This window comes from Drosophila nasuta, chromosome 2R (genome assembly GCF_023558535.2).
Source record: "Drosophila nasuta strain 15112-1781.00 chromosome 2R, ASM2355853v1, whole genome shotgun sequence".
Classification (NCBI taxonomy): domain Eukaryota; kingdom Metazoa; phylum Arthropoda; class Insecta; order Diptera; family Drosophilidae; genus Drosophila; species Drosophila nasuta.
In genome coordinates this window covers 21,301,494-21,317,293 of record NC_083456.1, presented here as the reverse complement: position 1 = coordinate 21,317,293, position 15,800 = coordinate 21,301,494, and the positions used below count along the sequence as shown (strand labels likewise).

At 38.0% G+C, this 15,800-nt stretch overlaps 2 protein-coding genes and 1 long non-coding RNA gene across 3 annotated transcripts; 2 read left to right on the top strand and 1 right to left on the bottom strand.

Moving 5' to 3' along the window:
- The first annotated feature begins 2,815 nt into the window (after positions 1-2,815).
- On the top strand, positions 2,816-11,114 carry LOC132785520 (sodium channel protein Nach). The gene is made up of 7 exons (XM_060791656.1): positions 2,816-2,833; positions 8,572-9,070; positions 9,137-9,508; positions 9,568-9,792; positions 9,855-10,029; positions 10,086-10,768; positions 10,833-11,114. Exons 3-7 carry the CDS (start codon positions 9,378-9,380, stop codon positions 11,053-11,055), a joined length of 1,437 nt encoding a protein of 478 aa, XP_060647639.1. The 5' UTR covers positions 2,816-2,833; positions 8,572-9,070; positions 9,137-9,377; the 3' UTR covers positions 11,056-11,114.
- LOC132785841 (uncharacterized) lies at positions 6,744-8,361 on the bottom strand. Its single transcript, XR_009632356.1, has 3 exons — positions 8,253-8,361; positions 7,144-8,187; positions 6,744-7,074 (listed from the first exon to the last, which is right to left on the bottom strand). It is a non-coding gene; the product is annotated as an uncharacterized LOC132785841 (long non-coding RNA).
- Positions 11,115-12,717: 1,603 nt separating the features above from the next.
- LOC132785147 (sodium channel protein Nach-like) lies at positions 12,718-13,734 on the top strand. Its single transcript, XM_060791140.1, has 3 exons — positions 12,718-12,743; positions 12,810-13,478; positions 13,533-13,734. The coding sequence occupies exons 1-3, from the start codon at positions 12,718-12,720 to the stop codon at positions 13,732-13,734; spliced, it is 897 nt and encodes a 298-aa protein (XP_060647123.1).
- Positions 13,735-15,800: the final 2,066 nt, after the last annotated feature.

The following is a 15,800-nucleotide window of genomic DNA, read 5'->3' as shown; positions in this document are numbered from 1 at the left end:
GGATGACAGTCTAGCGGTGAGAGAGGAGGAGAGAGGGAACTCATAACCATATTGCATAATTATGCAATATTGTTGTTTGTCTCTTTGCCTCATGTTTGCTTTGTTTTGTTGTTTTGTGCAGTGTCCGTTGGTGTTTTGGGTGTTTTTCTGGCATGTCTTGGCGCGAAAAGGCTTGTGTGTGGCCGTGTTGTAACAATGCATTGTTCATTGTGATGCTGTGGACATGTAGATGAGGTGTTTAATGTAACTAACATGCATTAACATTAGCAAGATTACGATTTATAAAACTTTAATTAATCTAGGTAAATTTACAGACGACGTATGATAGTTTATAGATGATAGAGATGATAATTCTGGAAACTCTTCTAAATTTGTAGAGAAAACTAACAGCGCCTTATATTCTAATCATAATAAAGCAGGCTGAATTTTAAACTATAAGCCACTTGTGTTCATTACCTTGTTGAAGATGAACATAATTTATCAGCTTTAAGTTCTGCACTTGTGTGAATTGTTTTGAGTCGTAGAATCGCTGAAAGCGTTTGGCAAGTAAGACGGTTGAACTTGGTGTAAGGATGCTTCTATTGAGTGGATCAAAGGAGCGAGATCCTTGCACATGAATTGCCGCAGAGCGGATGAGGTCAACCTCCAGATGGAGCCATAACGCAGAGCATTGCAAATTAGCTGCTGGCATTTATTTTGGCACTATCGACTTGACAGCTCCCGGTATTGACTTGAACTATCTGCTCGTAAAGCCGACCCAGTCTCTACAGCACCTCAATTATGCAAAGCAATCGCCAAAAGCGACACAAATTCATTGAACTTGGATTTGCCAGCGGGAGTTGTTTGGGGCTTTAAATTGAACTTCCGACCTCTAAAGTTTATTGGAAGTTCGTAATAATTTGCATAGCATATTCGAAGATCTACAGGTTTACATCTCGAAAGAAATCCTCTTGTCGGTCTTGTCTCTGATATGGCGCATAATTTCCTAAGCTTTCCTTTTTTGGCCTTAGTCAGATACAAGCACTTAATTACGTGTGTGGCAGGAGGCATCGAGATGACTAGACAGCTCCGCACGTGCACACCACATAAATTCGCAGATTGCCACATGTCAGGCCACTGACACTGACGACATAACAGCGACAACAACAACAACAACAAAAACAACGCCATTTTGTGAAATCTTCATTAAATCAACTTTCACGCGATTGCACAGAGTACGCACTCAGAGAATGTTCCATACTTTACGACAAGCCGCAAGAGCAAATGTTTTTCCATCTTTCCTTTTTCCGTCTTTCCTTTTTGCCAGATTTGTTGTTGTTGTTGTTGTCGCTGTTCTTGTTTATTTTTTTTCTGTGTTTTTCATTAAAATTTACGCATTATCGCATAAATACTTATGTATATTCCGGAGCTGAGTTGCTCGGCCGTCGACCCAGATGCTTCCCATGCTTCCTCCCATGCTCTATTGTGGAGTTTGGCCAATTTTTGCCAATTAACAGAGTCGCAATCTCACGTACATCGGCCATGCGTTGTCGCATTCGCTTTTGCTTTTGGCTCTCGGTTGTTGGCTGTGGTGTTGCCTGGGTTTCAATTTCGCGTCGCTTTTTATGGGTTTACGGCCAGCCAGCGTTACCATATCGCATCGCAGAGCTCAACGCTCTCAGCTCCCAGCTCTCAGCTTCGTGCTAAGGGATCGGAGGACTCGCATATCAGTAGCAGTCGTTAAAATGCTTGTCATAATTCCGCTTATATGCCTGTGACATTTAGCTGGCGATGGCAATGGCGATGGCGATGGTGATGGCCATTCAAGATTCGCATCGAGGGCGCACTGGAGCACACACAACGTTTATGGGGTGATACGGTGTGGCATGCTTGACTGTGTGTGTGGCATGCCCACCCAGTGGCAATTATTTTAAACTGTGTGGTGTCTGTAAACAAAATGGTATCGCCACTTATGCACAGTGCTTGCAAAACACCATTTTCATTTTTGATGGTCTTGTATGTCACATTTTTGTGGCATGTCTTTCCATTAAAATATTTGCTTTTTTTCGAAAACTGAAAATGATGAATTCTTTTTAATCAAAACTGCATTAATTCTGCACAAGGTTTATTGAATATTTATTAACAATGTGTGCTCGTCACAAGTAAGTCGCTTGGTTTTTTGCGCATTTCAATTTATTTTTCACACTCGGTAATTTCCTTTGTTTGAATTTTTGCCTGGGCGTAACAGTGCGTATGCGTAATGCAATGGTATTTCTTTTTGTTGTTTTTGTGCTGCTGCGGCATGCCAAATATTTGTGCGCGGCTCTGAGCCATAACCTTGTCAGCCAAGTCAAGCAGCCAGGCGGCCAGGCAGCCAGCAGCTGGCGATTGTCAATGGCGTTGGCGGTGGCGTCGCAGTCGACGTCGCCGTCGCCGTTGGCGTTGGCGTAGTTGGCGCACGTTTCGATTTGCAGTCAATGAATGTGCTCGTAAGTTGTGTAACACTTTTTTGCACTTGCATTTGGCTTTGACTTTTTTAATTTGCATTTCGTGTTGGCGACCACCCACGCGACTTCCATTGCCTCCTGCTGTTGACTCAACTCAGTTCAGTTCAGTTTAGTTCAGTTCAGTTTCCCATTCATAAAGTGAGAACAGGCAGCGCAAAAGTTGTTCAGGTGTAGAGCTGCCACATTTGGCTAACAAAGTGCAAAGCCAATCGAAGTTATTTTTGGCAAAAGTTCAAGCGAAAGACGTGCTGTTTCCGCCCACTAACGATCTCCTACATAGCCCCACTTTATCGATGTGGTGCTCAAGAGACTAGGAGAGAGATAGAGAGGAAGAGTTCAACTGTTAGGTAAATTCAATTGGGCGTTTGCAAAATCTTATTTTGTTAATTACATACCGGCCACTTTTGTTAAGCGACAAAACATTTATCAAACGCTGCCTTGTGCTTGCTTTTATTGCTTGTTAATTGCCCAGGTGAAACACAAACAGTGTTGCCGCCCCCAGACACGCCCATCCCATGCACCTGCAAGACCAAGGACTGTGTCTGTGTCTGTCTCTGGCCCGAGACACTGTTGGCATTACGGCAAATGTAATCAGAGTGGAAGCACTTGGTGGTCAGCCCAACATTGCTCCGGACATTACAGCCTCCTGCACCAGCGCCTCCCATTGCAGGTGCTAGCTGCAGTTTTGTGTAAACTTGAGATGCGCAAAGAGATGTTCAAATTACTATCGCAAGCGAAATGAATTTGCTTCAATGGGGCACGAGCTGATCACGCACACATCGCTAATGCAAATATTTGCAGCTCAACGCTGTTATTACCTGACTGAAGGAAACTGCTCGGCTATAAGCTGTGGGCGTGGCAAATTTCGTTGTAAGCACAACACATTGCACATTTGCTTGTCCTGCATGCGAACCAAATGGTGACAAATAACTTCAATGCCTCTCTCGGGCGGGACTCGGTGTGTGTGTGGTGTGGTGTGTGCGTGTGTGTGTGGTGGAGTGTGTGTGTCCTTGTCTGGATGCGTAACTGTATCTACAGCAATAACGAGTAGCGGCGCACTCGTGTTCGTGTGACTGCATTTTGTACGTTATGAGATTTATGCGCTATGACAGGAAGCTCTTGATTAATTGAACTTTAATGAAAAGATTTATGTGGCTGGCAATATTAAAACGCTTCATTGTTGCGGGCTCGGCTTTGGTTTTCGGGTTTTGGAACTAATTGCTTTAATTACTTTTTGCCTGCAAATTACTGTGGCAAACGCATTCGTACACTTGGGACTACATTGATTTTATAATTATGTTAATTAACACTGATTTCACATTGAAATTAGTGCTTAAATTCATTGAAAAATACTGAAACTGAAACAACTATAAGAAATATTTTATTATTAAAATTTTGTTGAAAAGAATTTGGGATGTATTCGTTTTTAATCTAGTTTCACATTAACTCAGTGCTTATATTCATTAATACATTTAAAAATACTAAACTATTAAATTGTGAAATAAATTGTCATATTAAAATTTGAAATTTGTTTGGACATCTTCAGCTTCATTATCCAAAATGTCACTTGAACAATCTATCATAAATTTGAATGTATTCGTTTACTCTGAATTTGCATTAAAATTTATGCTTAAGCTATCTGACAAATATTTAAATTTTGAGCAATGTAAGATAAATTTATATATTTTAAATTGATTTAAAATATATGGTGTGATATATTCGTTTCATTTGCTTGGACAATATATCAAATATCAGTGAAGTATCGAATGTGCTTAGACTCATTTACTATTCAAAACGCAAGTTAGAAATGCATCGTTAGCTTTTGCTCATAATTCATTCAATATAATCGCATGTGAATGACAATTCTATAACTCATTACTCGAGCTTGTGCTCCACATTAAACAATGACTTGGACAAACCATAGAAATGCTCAGACTTGCACTCACATTCACACTGACAATCAGTACGCGCATCTAATTGATATTCTTCAGCGATAATCATGGAAATTTATGCGACAATATGTAAAATATTTCTTTGGACGACTGCGACGATGGCGACAACGTCATCGTCATTGTTTCTTTAAGCGCTAACAACAAATTGCAATTGCAGCAGTTTCTGCATATTAATTTCCACAGTGTTGCTGACGTCGACAACATTGTTGTTGCTCTGGCACGAGCTGCAATTGCCGTCGTCGTCGTCGCCGTTGTAGTAGCTTCGTGCTATGTAGTTGCCGCTGCTTGTGGCTGTGGCAGCCACTTGAGTGCCGCAACTGACAACTGTAACAATGCACTTTCAAATGATAATTGTTACAACTTTTATCGCTGATATTGCCAGCAACTGTTGCCGCTGTTGCAGCAGCAACATTGTGGCCTGCCTGCCCGCGTGCCTGCCTGCCTTTGGTTTGCAGTTGTTATTGTTATGATTATTGCATTGTTATTGGCCTTTTATTGCATCTGTTTGTTTGCCAGTTTTCTTGTCTTCTTCGACCACCACCGGCAATCGCTTCAGATCGCTTTAATGCTTTAAGCCAGCCTCCGGTTGCTGCTGCCAGTTGCTGCCCCAATGCAAAATAGCATCCCAGCATTAGTGGCGCCCATTTGGTTTGGCAATTGTTTACGTGCTGTGTTGTTGACAACAGGCCCTACAAATGCTCATCATAGATTTTGTTTGCCTTTTGGTTTTGCTGTTTTTTTGTTTTCTATTTCATTTTTTCTGTTTCACTTTTGTTTGTTGTTCGTCGAAGTTCGAGCGACATTGTTGCAATATTGTCAGCGCATGCTAAAACACAAGCAACAACAATTTTGTTTGCACAAGCCTGGCGCGCAGCCTACCAACCAAGTTGGGGGCGTGACGCTGCATGTGGCAAGGGGCATGGCCCTAACAACAAGTAACAGCAGCCGCTGTTGCTGTTGCTGCCACCGCTGCTGTTGTCACAGTCACCTCCGCCCCGTCGTTTAGACGACGCCGAAACGTGGCACTCGAACACGACTTTTTTTGTAGATATTTTATTTGGCTTTTGTTTTGTGGTTGTCAGTTTTTGTTGGCCACGTTTGTTGTTTGTGGCTTCATATTATATATATTTGGGCATTTATGTTTTTTTTTTTTACCTATATCATTTTGATTTTATTGATTTTCGATTTCATTTATTGCAATTGCCCTTTTTTGGTTAGTTCTGGCTGGCCGAAAATGAATTTCGTTTATTGCTCTACATATCATATGTTTGCAAATTATGTGAGTTCAACTCGGGGGCACGCACACAACAAACATTTGCTTTAATGGTTATGAGTTGAAGGATTTTCCCTTTTTATTTTGTTTTCCAAAGTTTGTTTTTTATTTTAATAACTTTGTGGTATGCTGGTATTTATGTGTTTCAACTTTTACCATTATCTTGCACAAGATAACTTTTAATATTTAGAATTTATGTCCTTCATTTTAGGCACCGCTAAAGAATTCTTGTTAGTAAAATGTTATGCGAAATTGTAAATAATATTAATACTATTCAGCTGGTTAATTTCGTATGCATGGCGCTTGCTTGATGCCAACTAATTGACACTTAACATGGCTTGGAGTATTTTCAAGTTAATTGTGTGTCGACGTCAACAGCCATTGCATGGCCCAAAAGTTTCCCCTTGACAGATCCCCCTCCTCAGCTCCTCAGCTATTCCTATTTGCCTGAAAGCACTTGCTACCTCTATTCATTCATACACATGTTAGTATTTAAATTGCCATGTCGTTTGTTTTTCTCTGACTGTTTTTGCTACTACTGCTGCTGTTGTTGCTGTTGTTGTTGTTTTGGTTGTTGTCTGTATTGACAATGTTGCTATTGCAGCTATTGCGTTTGACATTTTATCGATACACCTGCAACATTTTGTGGAATGCTACACTACGCACTGCACTGCACTGAGTGAGATTCATGCGATATGCAAATAAACAAAAAAATAAAAACACCAAACACAAAGAGACACAAATTTTTTGGTACCAATCTCTCTCTATCTCTCTTAGACAGGAAAGCATGTAGTGAAATTTTCGACACAACTCCGACAGTGTTGCTGACCACAAGAACGCAAAACAATAGGAAATAAAAATAAACTAGAATTCGTTTCAAGTGGCAAATATTTCACAATATTTTGCATAGAATACATAACATATTCTGGTTTCTGAAATCAAGTCTAAATCCACAGCTAAGGTTCACTTTACTATAGTGCATTTTTTATGGCAAATTGTGCGTTTAAGTTTGAGAAAAGATAGTTTACAGTTTACAGTTTTAAATTGAAGGCAAAGTGTATTTATTTCATAGCTGATGTTGTTTAGTTTAATATTTTGTTGACAACAATAATTATTTTGATTATCAATGACGCTTTATGATTTTTATACAATTATAAAATTACTTTTTAGTGTTATGTGAACTCAATAGATTGACATAAATTAAAGTGTTTTGTTAACTTTGGAATCTGCGCAAGAATGATGTTTAATTTTTGGGTCATACCAGATGTGCTCTTAGTTCGTTTTGGGGCGTATAAGCATCTTCGTTTCGTTAAGTATCATGTCTATGTTCCAATTCAGATCTACTCCAATTGAATTTAAATTACTACGTAAGATTGATATATTGATATATTTATAGATTTGAAGTTTTACAAATAACATTTGCAATACTTACGAATCAAAACAATTCCTATACCACCAACCACCAACGAAAACTTCCGCACAATTATGGGTAGCTGCATCATTGTCGCGATCGAATGTTGAGAATGGCATTCCTTCAGAATATTCCTGTGAAATTACCTAAACTCTTCAATATAAAATTATTGTTGTTATCTAATATTTGAAAGTTGTCATATTGAGCATATTTGATTTCTCCATCTATAACAACTAAGTGTACGTAAAGTTCTACGGGCTCAGATTGTGTTAGGCTATATATCTTATCCAATCCTAAGAAAAAATCTCCATCTCAAGAGCCAAATCCTTGACGATAAGACACCCAATCCCTATTAAAATTCGTCTCATTTTCACCTATCCGCTGTTGTATAACTATCCATCCCTTTCCTGCTGTTTTACTATCGCAAAGAACATTGAACGGATCAGCGTTAAGAACTGTTATTTGATGAATACCCGGATAATTTTCAAAGGGAATACAGCCAGAGATAGGATCTTCTTGCGATGACCCAATCAAATTATCAATAGCAGTTTGATATTATTTTTGGGCTGTCTCTTAATTTACTAACTTTCTCTGAGTGTCCTCTAATTGTAACTGAATTACTTTCTGGGTTTCTTTCTGCTCGTTAAGTTGAACATTTAATTTTTCAATTTCACTATCTTTTTCTTTAATATTAGAACTAAGTACTTTTAGTTGACATTCACACTCTCCCCACTTTTTAGCAGGTTCTACTGATTCATTTGATTTTGTATTGTTGATTAGCTTACTAATAATTTCCTTTTGGAAACTGATCTGAGAAAGATATTCATTAATGAGAACTTCGTTGGTCCCTTTTTGAGAATCACTCACTAATCGTAATTCATTAACTAGAGACCTAATAATTTCTTGATGAAATAACGTTTTGTTGAACACCTTTAGCTCGCTATCACTTAAATCACTTCTTTCTGACTCTTTGTTGGTAAGTTGGTAATATTCAAGCAGTGGTTTGACGATTTTGATAGCAACAGAGCCGGGCTGCTCTTCCGTTTGTTGTTTAAATGGGAGACTCTGAAATATGAATTAATTATTTTTAGCAGTCACAGTACGAAGTTTTCAAGTATGTAGATTCTTACCTCATCTTCAGTTGTCGTGGATGCCAAAGAAATTTCAAACACCGTGCAAATCAGGGCAACAAGGATTATAAATTTGCCCATATTAAATTTTGTGTCTGCTTTCGATCTATCAAAACTTAACACTAAATGTGTGGTAAAAATTATTGCGAATCTGAGCTCAAAATATAGTTGATAAGGTCTCAAAGTTAATAAGAATTAGAGGTCTAAAGTTCATTTGGTTGATTAAGTTCATAAAACTTAATCTCTATGAACAGTGAACAGTTCGCCGATTCTAAAAATTCTAATATTGTTTTTATTTATTTATTTTATTTTTGAACAGTTAAGTACACAAACATATGTACATTTATATCGCGACATTGTGAGCTCCATCATTGTTAGACTGTGATTACGTAAACAATTATTTTGCTGCATGTCTGGACGCATAAATAATTAAAATACTGGCATTAGTTTTGCATGAAGCTCGCATGTTGTCAGCCAAACGGGCGGCGCTTGAAATTTCAATAAGCACTCTAATTGTTTTTAAGTGTTTTCCACATCGCAAATGAGTCGTAATTGCATAATTCTAATTTGGCGTCAAGTTCTGAGCACCAATAACATGTTCGGGTTCGTTTTACGATGCACGTTGCAACGCGTTGTGGCACGTTCAGAGTGGGTGCAATTTCAGAGGCTTTTCAACACGTTTCGCTTATTTTGCTCAACCCATAACTGAGTTTCCAGCCAGCCTGCCAGCAGTCTAACGAGCTTAATTGAGCAGGAGCTTACATATAAACTTTACGAAATGTGTTCCTGAAACTTAACACAGGTGGCAAAAAGCACAGGTTAGTTTTGAGCTTCAAGGCTTATTTCAATTTGAATGTGTTTGCAAACTATGTTATTTCTAACAGGCTATAACGTAAATCTCAGTTCAATTCTTATGTTACTCCGGTTGCTGAAGTTCGATTATATTGAATTTTGACAAATTTGTCGCCTGCTCAAGCAATAATAACACGCAACAAAGTCAGCACGCGGTGGCCATTTGTTCATTGTCCGAACTCGAGTGCATTTTAATTTATAAACCCGGCACAATGGAGTTGATCCAGTCAGTATGGACTTGACGTTGAATAGAGAAATCTAAAGCCGGAAAAAATGGCACATCCTCTTGGAGATTCAAATCCTAAGCTCTCATGGCGTGAGAGGTTCAGAGCATTTTTTGAATACTTAAAAGAATATTGCGGAAATTGTAGCTTAGTTGGATTCTCATATATTGCTAATCACAAGTAAGTACAAGATGGGATTTAAAATTTTGTTACTTTCGTTGAATATTTCTCTTTATTAGCTTGCATTGGTCAGAGCGCATATTCTGGCTATTGTGTGTGCTTCTCTCGATTGGTGGCGTTTCCTATCTGATTGTTGAGTATCAACAAGACTTTTCTAAGCATGCCGTGAGTGTTATCTACGAGAGTATTTCATCTTTTGCCCCCATCCGATTTCCCTCAATCAGCGTCTGTCAACTTCCTCCGAAGTACGATTTTGGCGGTGGATTTGAGGAATACATTCAGAGGTTTGTCCATGAATGCAAAACTGATAATATAGAATAAATACTTAATAGATTTATTTCCACAGTTTGGGTGTTGGCATAGGTGAGACTTACAACTTTGATGTGCACTCACAGATGGTCTTCATACTCTTTCCTGATCGATATTCCCCGAATACAATAACGAAGCGTTGTAAACCCTACGAAGATTGTGAAGAATGCGCAAAATGTCCAAAGAAAGATTTCCGGGAGTTGGCTGAAAGAGTAAGAGACATTTTCAGAAACTTAAATTGATATTAACAGTTTTCTCTTATGTACAGTTAGGACTGAATTGCAGTGGTATATTCAATTCATGCAGTCTCTCAGGCAAATCTTTTGATTGCTGTCAGTACTTTCTGCCTATGGTGACGCCTTCAGGCACCTGTTTCTTGCTCAACTCACTGCAAAATAATTATAAAGGCTCCGAGCACTGGTTTCCCGCGACTCTGGATCGTAATAATCCCCCTGAATTTCACATGTATCTGAAAAGAGCCGCGGTGCTCAGTTTGTTCAATGAGGAGGATCTACCAACTCTATCATTGCCAGCTGTCACTACCACCGCCTTGTTGGGCATTCACAAGATTTTCAAGTTCTATACAGAAGCCTTGGTAAACGATCCCGAAATTGTGGACATTGCACCGGAAGCTCGAGACTGTTATTTTCCCTTTGAAGTACCGCCGTGGAGTGTGCACAAAGCGTACAGTTTTAGTGCCTGCATCAGCGATTGCACCAGATTGGCTCAAATGGACAAATGCAACTGCACGCTTTACATCTTCAATCCGTTTAACGATACACGATTTCCCGACTGTGACTTTGAGGGCTTGTTGTGCCTGGAGCGAAATGGAGTGGTCAAACCGAATATTGCTTGGATGATGAATTATCGACATCCAGTCGCAAATTGTGATTGTTTGCCAGCCTGCACAGAGTCCAATATTCAAGCCATCTATTCGCAAGAGCAAGTCGAGTAAGTTAATGACGAGTATTTCTACCTGACATTATTATTTGACAGATTTTCAACTATTTAATAGATATCCCGGTGCTAAGGATGCCAATATTACCGTTTCGATGACAATGTGGCCCACTTATCAGTTTCATCGCATAGCACTTCGCACTAAACTCGATATTGTGGTTACACTTGGAGGCATTATGGGACTGTTTCTCGGAGCCAGCATTCTCAGCGTTATCGAGATTATTTACTACTTTACAATTCGAGCTGCAAATACATATCGTTTGGCACACAGATCAAATTAAAAGACATTTGAATTATTACATATTTACCTTTTGGATATTAATAAAGTACACATTAACTAGTTAAAGTCTTAAACTCCGTAAAGTTGTTTTGCAAAATTAACTAATTCTGGTAATGTAGAGCGCTCAGGTCAATCGTGATTCGGCCAACATGTGGCCAAGTGACTGCAGTGCGCATTAAAAATGCAGGCCAAGGATGTGGATAAGCACACTGCCCAAGAGGAAAATCAATGAAAATCACAAACTGTGGAGTCAGCAAAAGACTTTATTTCTCTCTCTCTTTTTTTTCAGTCCCCACTTGCTTTGCAGGCATAATAGAAATTTCATTTGCTGTGAACAATGGCGTGAATTTCCCTTTTTTTTAAATTTAGATATTTTTCATATTATATTATATTATAATATTTACTGCAAGTGTTAAGCAAAATTCTAAGAATAGACTTAACAAATATATTTAAAAAGAAATAATTTTAGAGCACAGCAAATGAGGATTACACAATATTGTAGTGGATTTACCCCATTGTGTGTTGATTTCATTTAGATTGCTTAAATATTAAAATGTATCTACAATAAAAGTACCTAGTTTTAGCAAAATTTCTTAATTTAATGTTATTTACTTTAAAAAATCATGATATGGTTTCTTGCTTTTAGCTGAAGGAATTACAATTACAGCAATGCAATTCAAAAATGTATTTTAACATACGTTATATTGAACTTAAATTTGGAAAACTTCATTACCGTGGATAGAGAGAACAAAATTTGTCTGCATTGTGAAAATATAATTTTAAATTAAGAGATTGACAACTTAACACATTTGTGTTGTGTGTTTTAGCTCTTAAGTACATTAATAAATAATACTAAAAGTTTGACATGTTTACACAGATAAACACGAGTGTCGTTTATTGCTGAACAAAAAGGCAATTAACAAAAGTTTTCATTAAGCGACTGCTGCTAATAAATTCTCGCTTTGAGATTATCAGGATTCAGTTGCACTTCAAATAAGTTATAAAAGCAACGCTATCCTCGAATTATAGTTAGTTTATATTAAACATCGATCAACGTTTGGCACAACTTGACAAAGATGACATTAGAAAATAATAATTCATCATGGAAAGAAAAGTTAGAAAGATTTATAGACTACATCAAGGAATATTGTTCATCTTGTAGTTTGGTTGGTTTTTCCTATATGGCCAATCATAAGTGAGTATTCTTAAAATTCAAAATTGTGTTTTAATAATTGAAAGAAACAGATTGCATTTTTCTGAGCGCATATTTTGGCTCATTTGCATTATTGTGTCCGTCTTTGGGGTCACGTATTTGATCAACCAGTACAGTCAGGACTTTGCCAATCGGTCAGTTAATGTCGTCTATGAGAGCATATCACCATTTGAGCCCATAACATATCCAAGCATTAGTGTTTGTCAGCTGCCTTCGGACGTAGGAAATAAACTTTTGAATTATGTACAGAGGTGGGTTAAATATTTCAGAGAAAGTATATTTTGTAACCATTTATGGCACTTACTTTAAGTTTGGGACGAGATTCAAGTGACCTTAATGTGCGTGATCATTTGGCATTCATCGTGTTCCCGGAACGATATTCAGTTCATAAACTCACATCAAACTGTCAAAGTGAAAACAAATGTGACGACTGTGTAAAATGTCCAACTGATGGTTATCGTCAACTGGCCTCATGGGTGAACATAGAACTTGTCTTACTCAATCTATATCACTTTAAAATTATCTTTCGTCTCTCAGTTCAGCTTAAATTGCTCTGACATCTTTGATGAGTGCAGTTTCAAGGGTGAAAAATTCAATTGCTGCGATTATTTCCTTTCCTTGTGGACACCTTATGGACGCTGTTTCCTTCTCAACTCGCTGCAGAACAACAATCACAGTTCCCCACATTGGCTGCCAGCATCTTATATTCGCAGTGAAAAGCAAGAGTTAAAGCTCGAAGTTCATCACGATGTACGAGTGGAAATACTGAATGAGGAAGATCTACCAAATCAATCGTTATCTTCTGTTAATTTTGTCACCGTGTTGGGTATGAAGAAAACTATTAAGTTCTACAAAGAAGCCCTTGTGAATGACCCCGAGGTTCGCGACATGCCGCCAGAGTCCAGAGATTGCTTATTTGCTGATGAGGTGCCATCAAGGAGTATCTTCAAGGCTTACAGCTATAGTGCATGTATTAGCGACTGCACGAGAATCATTCAAATGGAGTATTGCAATTGTTCCCTTTACAATTTTAATCCATTCGACAATAAACAGTTTCCCGATTGTGACTATAAAGGTTATCTATGTGTGGAACAAATTGGACTTATAAGTTCCGATTTCCAAGAGCTGATGAAGTACAAAGGTAAATGCGATTGTTTGCCCTCGTGCACGGAATCCGATTTGATGGACATTTATTCATCTGAGGAACGCAAGTAAGATGTTTGCAAATTATGTTTTAAAAAATTCTAAAATGTCTGATTTTTTAGTACTCCAGGAAAGCTTACTATAAGCATCTCGATGTCGATTGCGCCAGAATATCAATTTAGGCGACAAGTGCTACGCACAAAATTGGATGTTATTGTATCCTTGGGCGGCATACTGGGGCTTTTCCTTGGTGCCAGCATCCTCAGCATTATCGAGTTTATCTACTATTTTACAATTCGTGCAGTTAATAATTTCAGAAATTAATTTAGATGTTAAAATATTTAAAAAGTCAAAAAAACTCATATTTACTCACGCTTACATATTTTGTAGTGCACCAATTTCTTGAATCAATATTAAATCAATTTATTGCTTAATTTAAAATGAACTTAACATGAGATTTGAGCCTCAGAGAGATAAGATCTGCATATCTGAATAATTGTAAGTACGCCGTGTGGGGAGATGTATTTTAACGAAATGTATTAACCCGGAATTGATATTCTTATTTGTTTGACTGACTGCAGTGCACATTAAATATGTATGTAGTTGTGGCATTCTGGAGCCAACGAAGGATGCGGCATGTTGATATGCATGGCAGCTCTCCAAAGTGTGAGATGAAATCAATGAAACAACCAGCTTTGCCGGGCGATCCTTTATCTGTCAGCTTGTATATTCATTTTCCTTGTTACTGCCTCTCCTTTTGGGTCGTTGCAGCCTTAATACGAATTTCATTTGCTGTGTTTTCAGTATTTAAGATGCAGAAATAATGAAAATGGTCCCAAAAGCAGACACAGAAAAAGTGAAAACATTAATTCTTGTTGTTTCGACCCTTTTCTTTGTGGGTCACTAAAAAACAATGGTTAATTAGTAATGCCACAAAATGGTCAACTGAATGTTGTAGGAATTTTAAAGTGCTGCAGGGTATACTTCTATATATACGGATTTGAATTGCACCTCAATTTGTATAAATTTGGGCATTATTATTATTATCAAATAATCTATTTAACATTCATGTATCCAAGATTATTGAAAGTTGATTTGCTTATATTGCAGTGTATGCGAATGTTAGCAGAGAAAATTGTAAATTCTTTAAATTCACACCAAAGCCACAAAGTCATAAATAATAATCTCGCCATTTCATTTTTTATATACTGTGTTTTGCATTGTTTTCTTTTTTATTTGCTTTATTCTTTGCCATTTGGCTGGGGATTCCATTTCATTTCATTTTCCTTTTCGTTTGGCCCTTTGCTTGGCGCGCATTCAGAGTCTTATTCATATTCATTGTGCATTTGTTCTCGCATTTGGAGGTGTTGGCGTATTTATGCCGGAAATCCCTCTTATTCACTCAAAAACGTTTGTCTACAAAAGAAGGAAAGTAAAAAATGAAAACGTCGTCGCAGAGAAAGTGTAACTCGGCAAAGGCAGCGAAAAAAAAACTATAGAGGGCAACAAAGTGAGGTCCAGCTCAACTTTTTAGGGATGTGCTGTCAACTTTGTAAAGTTGTTGCTCCTGTTGTACTTGTCTGCCGTATCATTTATCAAGCTCAGCGCACAAAAAAAAAAACGAAGAACGAAAAAGAACATTTTTGTCATGTTAAACTGTCAGAGTGCGCATTTAGTCATTACTTACATTTTGCTAGCTTTGTAGTCCACGCTCACTCCCTCTCGCTCTTCCTATCTCTGTCTCGCTCTGTCCTTCGTTGTGTGTCAGTCACTTGGCTTGTCATACACACACATGCAAATGCAGTTGACGCACACTGACACACCTACGCATGTCACACGCTTGCAAAATGTAATTAAAAGTTACCATGCAAGTCTGCGGTCGAGTTTCGCTTTCATTATCATGTTCGTTTCCGTTTCCTTTTCCGTTTCTGCTTCTACTTCTGCTTCTGCTCTGCTTCTTTGCCTCGCTTAGCATAACGCTTAAAAGTATGCAACACATTAATTAATCGCCCCAATGCCATTTATCAAACTCGGACAGGCGTCGCCAATGTTAATTATTTTGTTTTATTACTCTACGAACCATTCCATTTTGTGAATTTCACTATGATTTGCTCGAAACAGAAATATGAGCACGGCATGTGGCTTCAACTGAAAAGTTCATAAATTGTGGTCAAGCGACATATCAAAAGCAAATATGTAATTACATTGCAAATGTGGTTGGAAAATAAGTGATTCATTGCTTATGTTAAACTTCGACCCCTTAAAGCGTAACAATAGTTAGTGTTGCAAGATGGAAATAGAGAGTAAGCAAATTCAAACGCAATTGCCAATTGCCAAAGAAACACTCGAACTGGGGAAATGTAAATGGCAATAGGAAACGGAAACTATTT

What these genes read in the sequence shown, in the direction of transcription:
- LOC132785520 (XM_060791656.1), top strand. Translation starts at nt 9,378, where the DNA reads ATGGCACATCCTCTTGGAGATTCAAATCCTAAGCTCTCATGGCGTGAG. An exon ending in TTTGAGGAATACATTCAGAG is followed by an intron (nt 9,793 to 9,854) that starts GTTTGTCCATGA and finishes TTATTTCCACAG; the next exon opens with TTTGGGTGTTGGCATAGGTG. An exon ending in TATTCGCAAGAGCAAGTCGA is followed by an intron (nt 10,769 to 10,832) that starts GTAAGTTAATGA and finishes ACTATTTAATAG; the next exon opens with ATATCCCGGTGCTAAGGATG.
- LOC132785147 (XM_060791140.1), top strand. Translation starts at nt 12,718, where the DNA reads ATGGTTATCGTCAACTGGCCTCATGG. An exon ending in ATCGTCAACTGGCCTCATGG is followed by an intron (nt 12,744 to 12,809) that starts GTGAACATAGAA and finishes CTCTCAGTTCAG; the next exon opens with CTTAAATTGCTCTGACATCT. An exon ending in TATTCATCTGAGGAACGCAA is followed by an intron (nt 13,479 to 13,532) that starts GTAAGATGTTTG and finishes CTGATTTTTTAG; the next exon opens with TACTCCAGGAAAGCTTACTA.